The sequence below is a fragment of the Mus musculus genome, chromosome 11 (genome assembly GCF_000001635.26).
Source record: "Mus musculus strain C57BL/6J chromosome 11, GRCm38.p6 C57BL/6J".
Classification (NCBI taxonomy): Eukaryota; Metazoa; Chordata; class Mammalia; order Rodentia; family Muridae; genus Mus; species Mus musculus.
In genome coordinates, this window is record NC_000077.6 from 74,941,130 (window position 1) to 74,955,197 (window position 14,068).

The 14,068-nt window shown below is 40.8% G+C and overlaps 1 protein-coding gene across 3 annotated transcripts in view; it reads left to right on the forward strand.

Moving 5' to 3' along the window:
- The window catches only part of Smg6 (Smg-6 homolog, nonsense mediated mRNA decay factor (C. elegans)), a 238,595-nt gene that overhangs the window by 15,276 nt on the left and 209,251 nt on the right, over nt 1–14,068 (forward strand). For 2 of the 3 annotated variants that reach the window (NM_001002764.2, XM_011248659.3), the window contains exons 7-8: nt 4,393–4,503; nt 4,878–5,090. The exons of the other annotated variant lie outside the window; for it this stretch is intronic. In NM_001002764.2, coding sequence (NP_001002764.1) covers nt 4,393–4,503; nt 4,878–5,090 — 324 coding nt within the window. The remainder of the gene's footprint in view (nt 1–4,392; nt 4,504–4,877; nt 5,091–14,068) is intronic. 3 annotated transcript variants of the gene reach the window in all.

Below are 14,068 nucleotides of genomic sequence, written 5' to 3' on the forward strand. Positions count from 1 at the left end.
CAGGGCCTCATGTATCCCAGTTGGCCTGCAACTTAGCATTTAACTGAGGATGATTTTGAATGTTTTATCCTTTTGTCTCCTTTCCCAGGTCTGAGATTACAAGGGTTTTAACACAGGTTGAAAACTAACTGATGCATGGCTTTATTTCTAAATTGTCAGCTCTTTCTAATGTTCCATGTCTGCTTTATGCCAGTACAGCTCCTTTATCTGTTGTAGGTCTGATAAAAGTATGAAAACGATAGCCTTCTAGTGCTTCTCTTTCGAGATTGTTTTTACTGTGTGGGGTTTCTTAGAGTTTTGTATGGATTTTAGGACTAGCTTTTTGTATTTGTATTCAATTTGTGTTTTTACTATAGCAGTCATTAGAATTTTGGTTAAGTAATGAACTAATAGGTTTCTTTGGGAAGCTCTTTTATCTCCTAACAGCCTAACAAGATGCATCTTTGTTTACTTAGGTCTTTAAAATTGTTTAGCACTGTTTTTTAGTATTCTTTAGAGTATAGTTATCAGCCTTCTTCCTTGATTAAATTTATTCCTAAACAGATAATTTTTCCTGATACTGTTGATAAAAAAATTATGTGCCCTCCACTTCCTTTCCAGATTACTTGTTGCTCAGCATCTTTGCCACACTTCCTGCGTGGGCTCTGCCATTCTGGTCAGATTGTTGTTTTTCTTTTTTCTTTTTCTTTTTAAAATCTATTTATTTATTTATTTATTTATTTATTTATTTATTTATTTATTATATGTAAGTACACTGTAGCTGTCCTCAGACACTCCAGAAGAGGGAGTCAGATCTCATTACAGATGGTTGTGAGCCACCATGTGGTTGCTGGGATTTGAACTCCTGACCTTCGGAAGAACAGTCGGGTACTCTTACCCACTGAGCCATCTCACCAGCCCGATTGTTGTTTTTCTTTCAGAGACTTGGGACCCAGATCAGTGAGCGCTCCCTTTGAGTTTTTTCTTCCTTTGTTTTGCTCACATTTTCACCGTCTCTTAAACGTTTTCAACTTTTGTCTCGTCCAATCAGTTACTCAGTGAGCTTCATGTGTTCAGAACATGCTTGTGTGTAATGCTTTTCAGGGTGCTGTGAGTGATAACATAGATGATGTGGTTTCTTCCTTAAAACAAACTTCATTTATTGTTAGATACACAACTATTTTGTGTCCAACTTAAAAAAAATACTGCAAATTAAGCTACATTTGGCAAGGGACAAGAGAGATGGTCTTGAGCAGTGGTTCTCAACCTTCCTAATCTTTGACCCTTTAATACAGTTCCCCATGTTGTAGTGACTTTCCCAACCACAAAATTATTTTCACTGTTACTTCATAACTAATTTTGTTACTGTTACGAATCACAAAATATGTTATGCACGATATCTGATATGCAACCCCAGTGAAAGGGTCGTTAGACTTCCAAAGGGGTCATGACTCAAAGGTTGAAAGAAGGGAAACAAAGTCAGTATGCCACAGAGATAGGGTTTTTTTGAGATAAGATCTTGTTTGTTTTTGAGGTAGTGTTTCTCTGTGTAGCCTTGGCTGTCTTGAACCAGACTCTCTAGACCAGGTTGGCTTTGACTCAGAGATCCAAATATGTCTGCCTTCCTAGTGCTGGGATTAAAGGTGTGTGCCACCATAGCTCTGTAAGATGATCTTATGTAGGGCTGGAGAGATGGCTCAGTGGTTAAGAGCACGGACTGCTCTTCCAGAGGTCCTGAGTTCAAATCCCAGCAACCACATGGTGGCTCACAACCATCTGTAATGAGATCTGATGCCCTCTTCTGGGGTGTCTGAAGACAGCTACAGTGTACTTACATATAATAATAATAATAATAATAATAATAATAATAATAATAATAAATGATCTTATGTAGCCCAAGCTAGTCTTGAAGTTTCTATGTAGTCATAGATGATCCTGGACAATTCTGATCTTCCCAAATTCTTGGCATCTGGGTCACTATTTTCAGCCACAGTTGTAGATATTGATTTCAAGTTGTATCTCAGTTTTAAAAATGCTTAAATGTAAAAGGTAGAGTTGATAAAATAGTTTGAAATGAAGTGAATTGGTGTAAGCAGAGATTAGTATGAATTGGGATGATACTATCTGAATAGTATCTGAATATAATTTTGTTTCAGATATGCTGGCTATCTGTATGAATTATGGAATTTCATATTCACAGGAACTACATGTGTGCAGATATTAGTAATTTGCAAATAAGGAGACCTCTCTTGGTAAACCATATTTAATAAATATGGACCAAATTCAAACTCAGACATTTGACCTTAAAACCTGGGTCAATAGCCATAGCTAGGTAAATATTAGGTTACAAACTTTGAAGAGTGAACAGATGTTGAGAGAAAAGATTTTTTTAGTGTTTTGAGACATTACTGGGGCACAGTGAACATGTATATGATGTAGGAGAGACACTACAATGCCCTGCTATTCTCCTTTGCGCTTTCACTGTTGTCAGCTTGCCTGCCTGTCTGCATATTGTCCTTCTTTCTATCCATCTGTCTGTCCTCTACATCTCTTACTACATTCCTTCCAGGTGGAACTGAATCCAGAAACTCTGTCCTGAGCTATACTCTGAGCCACTCCCACTGCCTGTTCTCTGAAGTGTATATGGTCTGGGTATGATACCAGGGCTAGCCTTGAGCAACTGGGCTTAATGAGTCCTCAATTTCTGCATCTAGAGTGGCTGGGATATAGGTCCATGCTGCTATGCTCAGCTTTCTTTATTCTTTTTTTTTTTTTGGATGATACGCTCTCTCTATATAGATAGCTCTTGCCTGTCCTGGAATTTGTTATATAGGCTAGGCTGGTCACAGTTCATAGTGTCATAGTGATCCACCTGTCTCTGCTGGGATTAAAAACATGTGCCACCCACTTGGCAGCTTCCTTTATTCTTTTCCTCATAAAATAGTCACAAAGTGTTAATATGATAAATTTATTTAATAATGTCCATAGAATATTCAGTATACCTAGACAGTAAACAACTGGCCTCATTAAATACAGCTAAGCTCAAGGCAAGTGATCACTATCACATCATAGGTAATAGGTACTATTTCTAAATCTAAAGATACTCTTCAAGGATACTAATATTCCTGTATTAAAAGTGAGCATGGGCCAGCAGAGTGGCTCCACAGATAACAGTTTACCTGCCAGCCTGATTACCTAAATTCAGTCCTTAGGAACGACATGGTGGAAGGATAGAACTGACTCCTGAAAATTGTCTCTGACCTCCACACATATACTAAAGCATATACTTGTGGCTTAGGCATGTCCCCTACCCCAGTAAAGAAATATATAGAATAACATTTTTTTCAGGTTGGGCATGTTGGCTCATGCCTTTAATCCCAGTACCCAGGAGGCAGAGGCAGGCTGATCTATGTGACTTCGAGGCCAGCCAGGGCTACATAGTTAGACCCTGTCTTAAAAAAAACAAAATAAAAAAAAAGAGGATAGGAGATCTTAGGAAAATTGTTACCTAAAGTCTCAGTCAAATCCTGGATGAGCTAGTGTTTGAATCTGGGTCTGTCTAGTTGAGGATTTCATTATAGCATACTGAGTAATGAATGACAATAGCCAATGTGAAGAGAGTTGGACATTCTCTAAAAAACAAAACATAATTGCGTTTATATTTTAAGGGATTTCTTTGTTCTCTTTTCTTCCATATGAATATTTGATTCTTAGAGTACCTCTGCATATAAGATGAAGAACCATACTGGCCGTGGAAACCTCCCTGGTGTGATTACCTTAGCTTTTTGAGTGGATTGCTTTCTGCTTCTTGCTGGAGTCCTTTACAGTTGGAGGGACAGGGCAGGAGAGATAAAGTGTTTCTTGTATCAGCTGGGTATTCTGGTGTCAGAAAGAAAGCTGAGCTTGGCCAGGTGGTACAAGTGGATATCCAGCTACTGGGTCACAAGTTCAAGGCCTGCTTGGATTACAGAAGTTCCTGGCTACCAGATTGATAGTTTAGTGAGACCCTGCCTCAAAGTAAACTTTTTAAAAAGACTAGGACTATAGTTCATGGTAGGGCATATGCATCGTATGTACATTGTATGTACACATTCCTAAGTTCAATCACCAGTACTTTTTTTATAAAAGGGAGAAAAATGGGCTGGAGAGATGGCTCAGTGGTTAAGAGCACCGACTGCTCTTCCAGAGGTCCTGAGTTCAAATCCCAGCAACCACTTGGTGGCTCATAACCATCTCTAATGAACTCTTAACTCCCTCTTCTGGAGTGTCTGAAGATAGCTACAGTGTACTTACATATAGTAAATAAATAAATCTAAAAAAAAAATTTTTTTAAAGGGAGAAAAAAAACCTAACCAACCAACCAACCAACCAACCAAAACAAAACAGTTGACCAAGTATCTCTTCTTTCTACAGAGGAGGAAGCTTGATGCTGTATATTACTATATGCGCAGTTTAGCAGCCAGCAACCCTATCCTGACTGCCAAGGAGAGTCTCATGAGTTTATTTGAAGAGACTAAACGAAAGGTAAGTAAGAGTGCACGTGGGCTTATCCTTCCTAGGAGAATGCATGTCCTCTGGGCTGAAGTGTGAGGAGATGATGAAACACATCTTCACATAGACCCTCTGGGCTTCACTGACGGGTTATCAGTTGGCCCCTGCAAAGAACGGATATTGAAATCAATCTTCAGGAGGGCTTGCAGGGCCTTTAGAGCGTACCTGTTCCACAGCACCTAGTTCACAGAATTAATGATCTATATGGCAGCAGAGGTGGTCTCTGCTACTTTGGTACTGTAGCAGAATCCTTAGATTTTTATAGTCTTTAGCCTGCAGACACAGATGATAGAGGAATTTTTCATTGGCTGACTGGGAGAGTCTGAGCTTGTGTGTCTGTTGTATAGGCTGAACAGATGGAAAAGAAGCAGCATGAGGAATTTGATATGAGCCCTGATAAGTGGCGAAAAGGAAAGAAGTCTACTTTCCGGCATGTTGGGGATGACACTACTCGCCTGGAGATTTGGATTCATCCATCACATTCTCGGTCTGCCCAGGGCACTGAGTCTGGGAAGGATTCTGAGCAGGAGAATGGTCTGGGCAGCCTGAGTCCCAGTGATGTAAGTTCCTGAGAATGATGCAGTGAGCCAGACTAGAGTCTGGCTGCCTCAGGTCGTGCAAGCTGGGGCTGAGGCATAGACAGGTCCCAGCTTTAAGACATTTATCGATTTATTTAAAGAAAAAGGATCTTGTTCTCTATACCGGGTAAGCCTGGAACTTACGGTGTAGCCCAGACTGGCCTCTAACTTGTGACAATCCTCTTATCTGACTTGCTCATATAGGGGTGAGCCACCATGCCTAGCACCCCCACTTACTCTGGAGAGTACGACCCACTAACTTTAGGTTCCCTTATGCCTCCTTGGTTCTCACAGATCCCTTTATCTTTGGCATGTGCTTCCCTTATTTACCACTATGTGGCACTGTAGAATTTAGTAAATGTAGAGTTAGAAATTGTTTTACTGTTTTGAGTTGGGCATCACCAATTTGTATGAGAATTTGCTGAGATTTTGTACTTTGCTGAGATAATGTATTTAATCTTGAATAGCTTTCTATTTGGAGTATGAACTAAAGCAACATGGGTAGGATGATTAATCTGTTTTGTGATTTATTATTTATTTATTTAGATTTGTTTATTTTTTATGCATGAATGTTTTGCTTGCATTATGTATATGCACTACATAAGAGTCTATGGAGGGGGTCAGATGGGGTCAGATCCCTTGTTATCTGGAGTTAAAGAGGTTTTTGAGCCAATGTATAGGTGCTGGGAATTGCAAGAATAGCCATTGCTCTTACCCTCTGAGCCATCTCACCATCTCCAAGCCTTTTATGAGGTAACCTCTTATGACTTAGAGTGTGCCAGGCTAATGATTCAGAAAATAGCATCTTCCCTTGTTTTCAAGGTAGCATTTTAATAGAGTGAGCAGGTAGTTAGGCTTAAGTGTGCTGGACTTTGTTTAGGGGTATGTACCTGATTTTCTGCGATCACAGTAGTCATTTGTCAGTTTAAGTGTGAAGAATGAATGGAAGTTTAGCTAGAGAGGAAGGAAGTAGAATGGACTAGCCATCTCAGATTCCGGAGCTTAGGGAGAAAGAACATGGGAAAAAAGGTTCAGTGACAGGAATTCAAATTAGTTATAGAAGGATTTGAATCAATAAGTGGTTTCAGAGATGGAAAGATATGTGTCCAAAGAGCTTGGTTAGATGGGGGGAGCTCAGAGAGAAGAGAGTCAAGAGTAGCACCTAGGTTTCTGGTTTAGAAATTGAAGGGGTGGCGCTAGAGAGATGACTCAGAGGTTAAGGGCACTGACTGCTCTTCTGAAGGTCCTTAGTTCAAATCCCAGTAACCACATGGTGGCTCACAACCATCCATAATGAGATCTGACTCCCTCTTCTGGTGCATCTGAAGACAGCTAGAGTGTACTTACATATAATAAATAAATCTTAAAAAAAAAAAAAAAAAGAAAGAAAGAAAGAAATTGAAGGGGTATTGCCAAGTGACCATACCTGTAAGCCTTGTCCTTGGGCAGCTGTGCAGGGGGATTAAGCACAAATATAAGGCTATACTGTTACCTAGTAAGTTCTAGGCTATTATGAGCTATTGTATGAGATCCTCTCAAACAACATTAACAACAAAACCCTACAGGACTGTTCCCCTAAGCAAAACAAAACCAAGTAGTTAGTGGTCAGTTTCATAAGGTGGACTATAATGGTAGACCAAGTTTTAGGGCAATGATAATGAGTTTAATTTTAGAGCTGTTGCATTTGTCATTGTGTAGGACATTGAAGTAATGATACTCAGATGATAACAGGTGACTGAAATTGAGGAGAGTGGTTTGGATCAAGGAATATTTCTTGTTTGGGGGCTGGAGATGGAATCCAAGGGTATGTGCTTGGTAGGCAAATACTATCTATTATTAAACTGCATTCCTAGTCCTGAAAGGGACTAATTTTGAAAGCATCTTGCTAGATAATAATGATACCATGAGAGTTGAATCATTTCTTCCAAGTTAAGAACAGATAGTTGGCATGATGGCTCAGTGGGTAAAGGTGCCTAGAGCCCAATCTTGTAATTTGAGTTTGATTCCTGGGACCCACATAGTGGAAGGAGAGAACTGACCCTCATTAGTTGTCTTCAGACGTCCACACATGTATCATGGTGTACATTCATTCATTCATTTTCTTTTTTTTATTGTTTTTGAGACAGCATCTCATACTGTAGCCCCCTGGCCTTTAATTCATGACAACCCTTCTGCCTCTGACTTCTGGGTACCAAATTACAGGTATGAGTTATTATGTCTAATTCTTTTGGGTTTAATTTAAAATTTCCATTTGTCTTCCTATTTCCTTCCTATTCTGTAACTGTCTTTGTGGATGACTTGGGAAGTAATAATTGATAATGAAACCTCCCACTTCTGGTGTGTGCCTTAGTGTACATGGGGGCCCCGTGTGTTAATGTGTGTTCTAGCAATTTGTTTTGATTCCTGCAGTTAGTATCCCTCACTGTTGCTTTGGCTGCTTTGGATATTACAGTCTAAACTGAAAGCCTGTTTAACTAACAAACATGTTGTCTTTCTGGGTAGGACTATATTGTTTAATTTTTTTCACTTTATTTATTATTGTGTCTATATGTATCCATACAAGATATCTGTGGGCCCACATACCATGGCCTTCAAATGGCAGTCAGGGCAAATTGTGGACTCAGTTCTCTCTTCCCACCCACCCTTAGGTGGGTTCCAGGAATTAAAACCAGCTTGCACAGCAAGGCCCTTTACTCACTGAGCCATCCCACCAGCTCTCAAGTATTTTTAAAATGAAAGCAAAAGACAGTTTGAAAAAAGATTTTGTGGCTTTCTTTGATTTTTGGCCTCATAATTGGGGGACATATCTTATACAGATATAACTAATCTTTTGTAGAAATGTCTTTTGTTTGGTAGAACACTTACCTACATACATAGTCACTTACTTGAAACTCAGTTCTGCCACTGAAAATGAGGAGTAGTAGTTATGCAACTCTGGTTTTATAATGTACGTCTCAGTGAATAAATCTTCAGCAAGTAAGCTGTCACGGATTCTATTGCTTTATTAGTCTTTATGTGTGTATATTTATGCAAGGTGTCTGTACGTGTCTGTGTCTGAGTCTGTGTGCTTGAGTGTACCCTGAGAAGGTGTCTTTCTAGCATGCTTTGCCTTGTTCCATTGAGGCAGGGTTTCTTGCTGAACCTGGAGCTCATATTATTCATCAAAGCTGATGGGCAGTCAACTCCAGTGAGCCTCCTGTCTCTGCTTCTCTCAGTGCCAGGGCTGTGGGCACGTGTGGGGTCACACCTGACCTTTACATGCATGCATGCTGCACAGCAGTGTCTGTAGCCACAGAGCCCTCTTTCCTGTCCATTTAGAGTGTGCATATGCATGGTGCATGTGTGGTCAGAAGAGAAACTCTGGGAGTCAGTTCTTTTCACCATGTGGTGCCTGGGACTGAATTTGGGTTGTCAGGCTTGATGGCAAGCATATTTACCCAGTGAACCATCTCATTTGCCCTAATTTTACTTAGTTTTCATGTGTGTGTACTCATGCCGTGGTTAGCTTGTGGAGGTCATAGGTCAACTTCTAAGAGTTGGCCCTCAACTTCTGCTTTGTTGAGGCAGTCTCTGTCACTTTTTTTTTTAAGATTTATTTATTTTATTTATATGAGTACACTGTAGCTGTCTTCACACACATCAGAAGAGGGCATCAGATCCCATTACAGATGGTTGTGAGAACCATGTGGTTGCTGGGAATTGAACTCGGGACCCCTGGAAGAGCAGTCGGTACTCTTAACCGCTGAGCCATCTCTCTAGCCCCCGTCCCTGTCACTCTTTTCTGCCAAGGCATAGTATACTCCAGGCTAACTTTTTCAAGCTTCCAGACATTTCTTCTGCCTTTGTATCCTATGTCATAATATTAGTGCTAGGACTGCAGATGTGTACCACCACATAGGCTTAAATATTTTAAATTTTTAAATTTGTATAATAAATTATATGTATCAGATCAGAGAACAACCTGCGTGAGTTAGTTCTCTTCTTCAACTATTTATTTAGGATACAGGAATTTAAATCTTTTTTTTTTCCCTTTGGTTTTTTGAGATAAGGTTTCTCTGTATAGCCCTAGCTGTCCTGGAACTTACTCTGTAGACCAGGCTGGCCTCAAACTCAGAAATCCTTCTGCCTCTGCCTCCCAAGTGCTGGGATTAAAGGAATGCACCACCACCGCCCGGCAGGAATTTAATTCTTGTTGTCAGACTTGGCAGCAAGCCGTTTTACCCTCTGAACCATCTTGTCAGCCTTGAACTTTTGATCCTCCTGTCTTTGCATCTCAAGTATAGGCAACAGATGTGGGCCACCACTTCCAGTGTTTAAATAGTGCTTGGGATCATACTTGGAGCATTGTACATTATAGGCAAGCATTCTGCCCACAAAGCTATGCTCCTAGCCTTTTGTTTTTATAGAGTATCATAGCTTAGACTGACCTCAAACTCCTTATGTAGATAAGCATGATATTCAACTCCTATACATCTTGAGTTGCTGGCATTATAGTCATAACTACCACATCCAGCTGTTAGTTATATTAATAGGGTGGGTGTGTATATGGGTGTTTCTAGGATTGAACCCAGGTCCTTGAGCATGCTAGACAAATATTTTACTACTGAGCTACATCCCAAGGCCCAATTCTTTTAATTATTCCAATACATGAGTATATTCCAAAGTAAAAAATTCAAATAATTGCAGGAATACATAGAATAAAATGTGACAGTTGTGTAGCTATTTTTCTGGTTTTAGCCTATATGTTATCCTCAGTAAACAATTTTTAAAATTATTATTATTTTTGTTTTTTTGTTTTGTTTTGTTTTTCGAGACAGGGTTTCTCTGCATAGCCCTGGCTGTCCTGGAACTCACTCTGTAGACCAGGCTGGCCTCAAACTCAGAAATCCTCCTGCCTCTGCCTCCCAAGTGCTGGGATTAAAGGTGTGCGCCACCATCGCCCGGCTATTACTATTTTTTAAAAAATTTTTTTTATTAGATATTTTCTTCATTTACATTTCAAATCCTATCCTGAAAGTCCCCTATAACCTCCCCTACCCTGTTCCCCAACCCACCCATTCCTGCTTCCTGGCATTCTCCTGTCCTGGGGCATATGATCTTCCCAAGATCAAGGGCCTCTCCTCCCTTTGATGGTTGACTAGGCCATCCTCTGCTACATATGCAGCTAGAGACACAGTTCTGTGGGGGTGCTGTTTAGTTCATATTGTTGTTCCTTCTATAGGGTTGCTGACCCCTTTAGCTCCTTGGGTATTTTCTCTAGCTCCCTCTTTAGGGCCCTGTGTTCCATCTTATAGATCATTGTGAGCATCCACTTCTGTATTTGCCAGGCACTGACATAGCCTCACAAGAGATAGCTATATCAGGGTCCTGTCAGCAAAATCTTGCTGGCATATGCAATAGTGTCTGGGTTTGGTGGTTGTTTATGGGATGGCTCCCCGGGTGGGGCAGTCTCTGGATGGTCCTTCCTTCCATCTCAGCTCCGAACTTTAGGATATCATCCTGAGTGAGGTAACCCAATTACAAAAGAACAGAAATTATATGCACTCACTGATAAGTGGATATTAACCCAGAAACTTAGACTACTTAAGATACAATTTGTAAAACATATGAAACTCAAGAAGAAGGAAGATCAAAGTGTGGATACTTCGTTCTTTCTTAGAATGGGGAACAAAATACCCATGGAAATTATTTTTTTAAGATTTATTTATTCTATTTACACGAGTACACTGTAGCTGTCTTCAGACACACCAAAAGAGGATGTTGGATCCCATTGCAGATGGTTGTGAGCCACCATGTGGTTGCTGGAATTTGAACTCAGGACTTTTGAAAGAACAGTCTGTGCTCTTAACCACTGAGCCCCCTACCATATGTTCTTAATTTGGGTATATATTTTATTACAAATTTTTGTATTTTGTTTGTTTTTTGAGACAAAATGTAACCCTGGGCTGCCCTGGAACTTGCTTTGCACCAAGCTGACCTGAACTCAGATCTATCTGCCTTCCCTGCCTCCCCAGTGTTGGGATTAAATGCTTGCCTCACTGTGCCCTGCCATATGTCATATATTTAACTTATATCATGTCAATTTTTTTCTGTGCATTGGTCGTTCATATTAGCTGTTCAGTTTTGAATATTAGAAGCCCTAATAGGATAGTCTCCTTTGATCATTTCTAGAATTTCCAGCATAAATGATTAGAAATTCATGAATAAACAGGAAGTTTTGTCGCCCGAGCTAGTATCTCGCCGGCAAGAATTCACTTGGTCAACCGGATCCTTCTACGGCAAAGCTTTTATTGCTTACTTCTCAGGAAGACCCCACCCCGGAAAATGGCGTTGCTTATATAGCCCTCAGCCATGGCGTTTCAGCACCTGATGTGGCGTGTCAGCTCCTGATTCGTTGCTTGCCCATCACCCCATTACTATGCCCTGAGATGGGCAGTGACTAGGCGTGAGTTCACTCTTGCACCTGCGTACAAGGCTTGTTTACTAGTTAGGCACAGCAGAGGCCAGCGCCATCTTATAATGGCGATTGCTAGCGGCACGGCTCTCCACAAAGTTTGACTTACTGTGGTTATTAGTAATGATAATGATGTCCCAACCAGTTTGTTCTGAGTCTGCCAGGTGTGGGCTTTGATTTTCTCCTCTCTGAATGGTTGAGGGAGGGTTAGGTTGTGGGTTGTTGTTTTTAAGTCTTGAGACATGGTGTGGGTTGAACATTCAGCTTGGCAGGACGGCCAATACAAGTGGTGTCCTGTTAAGAGTCCCATTTAAAATCCTATTAAAAACCCCTCTGCCAAGTAAACTGTTGAGTCGGTGTTAAGAGAGCTCTGGGCATTTGTGGCCGCTCTTCCTGTGCTGTCTCAGGCTATAGAGTACTTACTATCTGAACAGTGGATTGTTGCTATCAGTGAATTAATCAAGGACATTAAATTACAGCACCAGAAATAATTTTCATACTTAAAGGCAAAGGTCTGTGATGCAACTGTTAAGATATAAAACAAAAACAACCTTTTTCAGATTTATTTACTTTTTAAGATTTTTTTTTTGTATGTGTATGAATGTTTTGCCTGCATATATGTGTATACCTCATGCATTCCTGGTGTCTGAGGAAGTCAGAAGAGGATGTCAGATCATCTGGGACTGGAATTACAGAGAGGTGTGACTCACCTTGTGGATGCTGGGAATTGAACCCAGATCCTCTATAAGAGCAACAAGTGCTTTTAACCACTGAACTGATTCTCCAGCACCACCCCCACCCTTTTCTTTTTATTAGGTTGTGTGATACTATGTTTTTTATTGGCTATTTTATTTATTTACATTTCAAATGTTGTTCCCTTCCCAGTCTCCCACCTCCACAAACCTCCCACCCTATCTCCCCCTTCCCTCCAGCCCCATTTTTTGAATCATCTGGTTCCTCTGAGTTTAGCATCCTGTATAGACCATAGTACCTGTTATGTGTATGGGAGGAAGAAGTGCTGATACAGTTTGTCCCTGAAATTTTAGTAGCCTGTGCTCCACAACCATCTACCCTGTCTACTGTTCCCAGTTTTTTCCCCATACACGAGTGTGGAGGTCAGAGGATAGCTTGGTGGAGTTTGTTCTGTTCTTCCACCTCTCTGTGGATCCCAGGGTTGTCCTTACTGGCTGAGACATCTGGTCAGCCCCAGTTTTGGTGTTTTGTTCTGTTATGTTTTTGTTATTGTTTGTTTTGAGACAGTGTCTCACTATATAGACCAGGCTGACTTGGAACTCTTGGGAGATCCTCTTGCCCCTACCTCCCAATTGTTAGAATCAAAGTTCTGTGCTCTTAAGCCAAGTTCGGTGCTGTTATTTTTCAGACTGGTTTGTATCTAGTTGTGTGAATCAGTAAACTTTGCCCATGGAAGGCTACATAAATGTTGTAGGCTTTGTAGCTCTCGTCTCTTGTTACTATGCCTTTGTGGTGTTATATGAACATGGTTGTGGTGCAGTAAAACTTTATTGGCTAAGACAGGTGATGATGGGCTAGGTTGATTTGACTTTAGGCCTAGTTTGGCATCTTCTCCTCTGATGGACCAGCATCCAGGTTTCAGTGTGTAGATAGATGTTTTGTTTTTGAGACAGTAGAATGCCATGTGGACTGGCTTCAAACTTGCCTTGTAGATCTCCTAATTTGCCTGTTTCCACCTACTGAGTCCTGAGATTAAAAGATGTGTGCCACCATTCCTGGCTTGTAGGTGATTCTTGTTATTTGGATAAATATGGTCTATAGATGAATCACAGCTGTCTTGCACTTAGGAACACTAGATACCGTTATGCCTATGGTCATTTTAAACAGGAAAATAACTAACAGAAAGCAAACAAAACAAAACAAACAAAACCAAAAAAACAAATAACCAAAACAACAACAACAAAAATGTGGAAGCTAAGGCAGAGGCAGGTGGATTTCTGAGTTCGAGACCAGCCTGGTATACAAGTATACAAAGTGAGTTCCAGGACAGCCAGGGCTATACAGAAAAACCCTGTCTTGAAAAAAAAATATGTGGAAGCTAAGGTGCTAGTTAGAAACAAAGGGCACATATTTAAATTAAATTCTGAAACCTGAGGTCAAAGAATTGCCTCCTTAGTCCTAGCTGAGAACATATATGGAGTTAATCACATTTGCTCTGTTTTATACATGTCTCGGATGACTACAAAACCACCTCAAGTCCTGCTGGCAGTAGAGAGAGGTGACCTTTGGTCTAGACCTGGCAGACATGGTTTGGGTGTACAAAGGGAAGTGGAATCCAAAGGCTTCTGGAAGAACTTAACCAGGCAGACTCAAAAAGGATATTCCAGGAACAGAAACCACAGAAGGTGTGGCACAGCAGGGACAGAAACCACAGCAGGTGTGGCACAGCAGGGCCTGCAGGTTTACTTGCCTCTGCTCAGTTGAGGGCAGTGTGAAATGTGGGAATGGTGGGGCTGAGGCTGAGCCTTCTCCT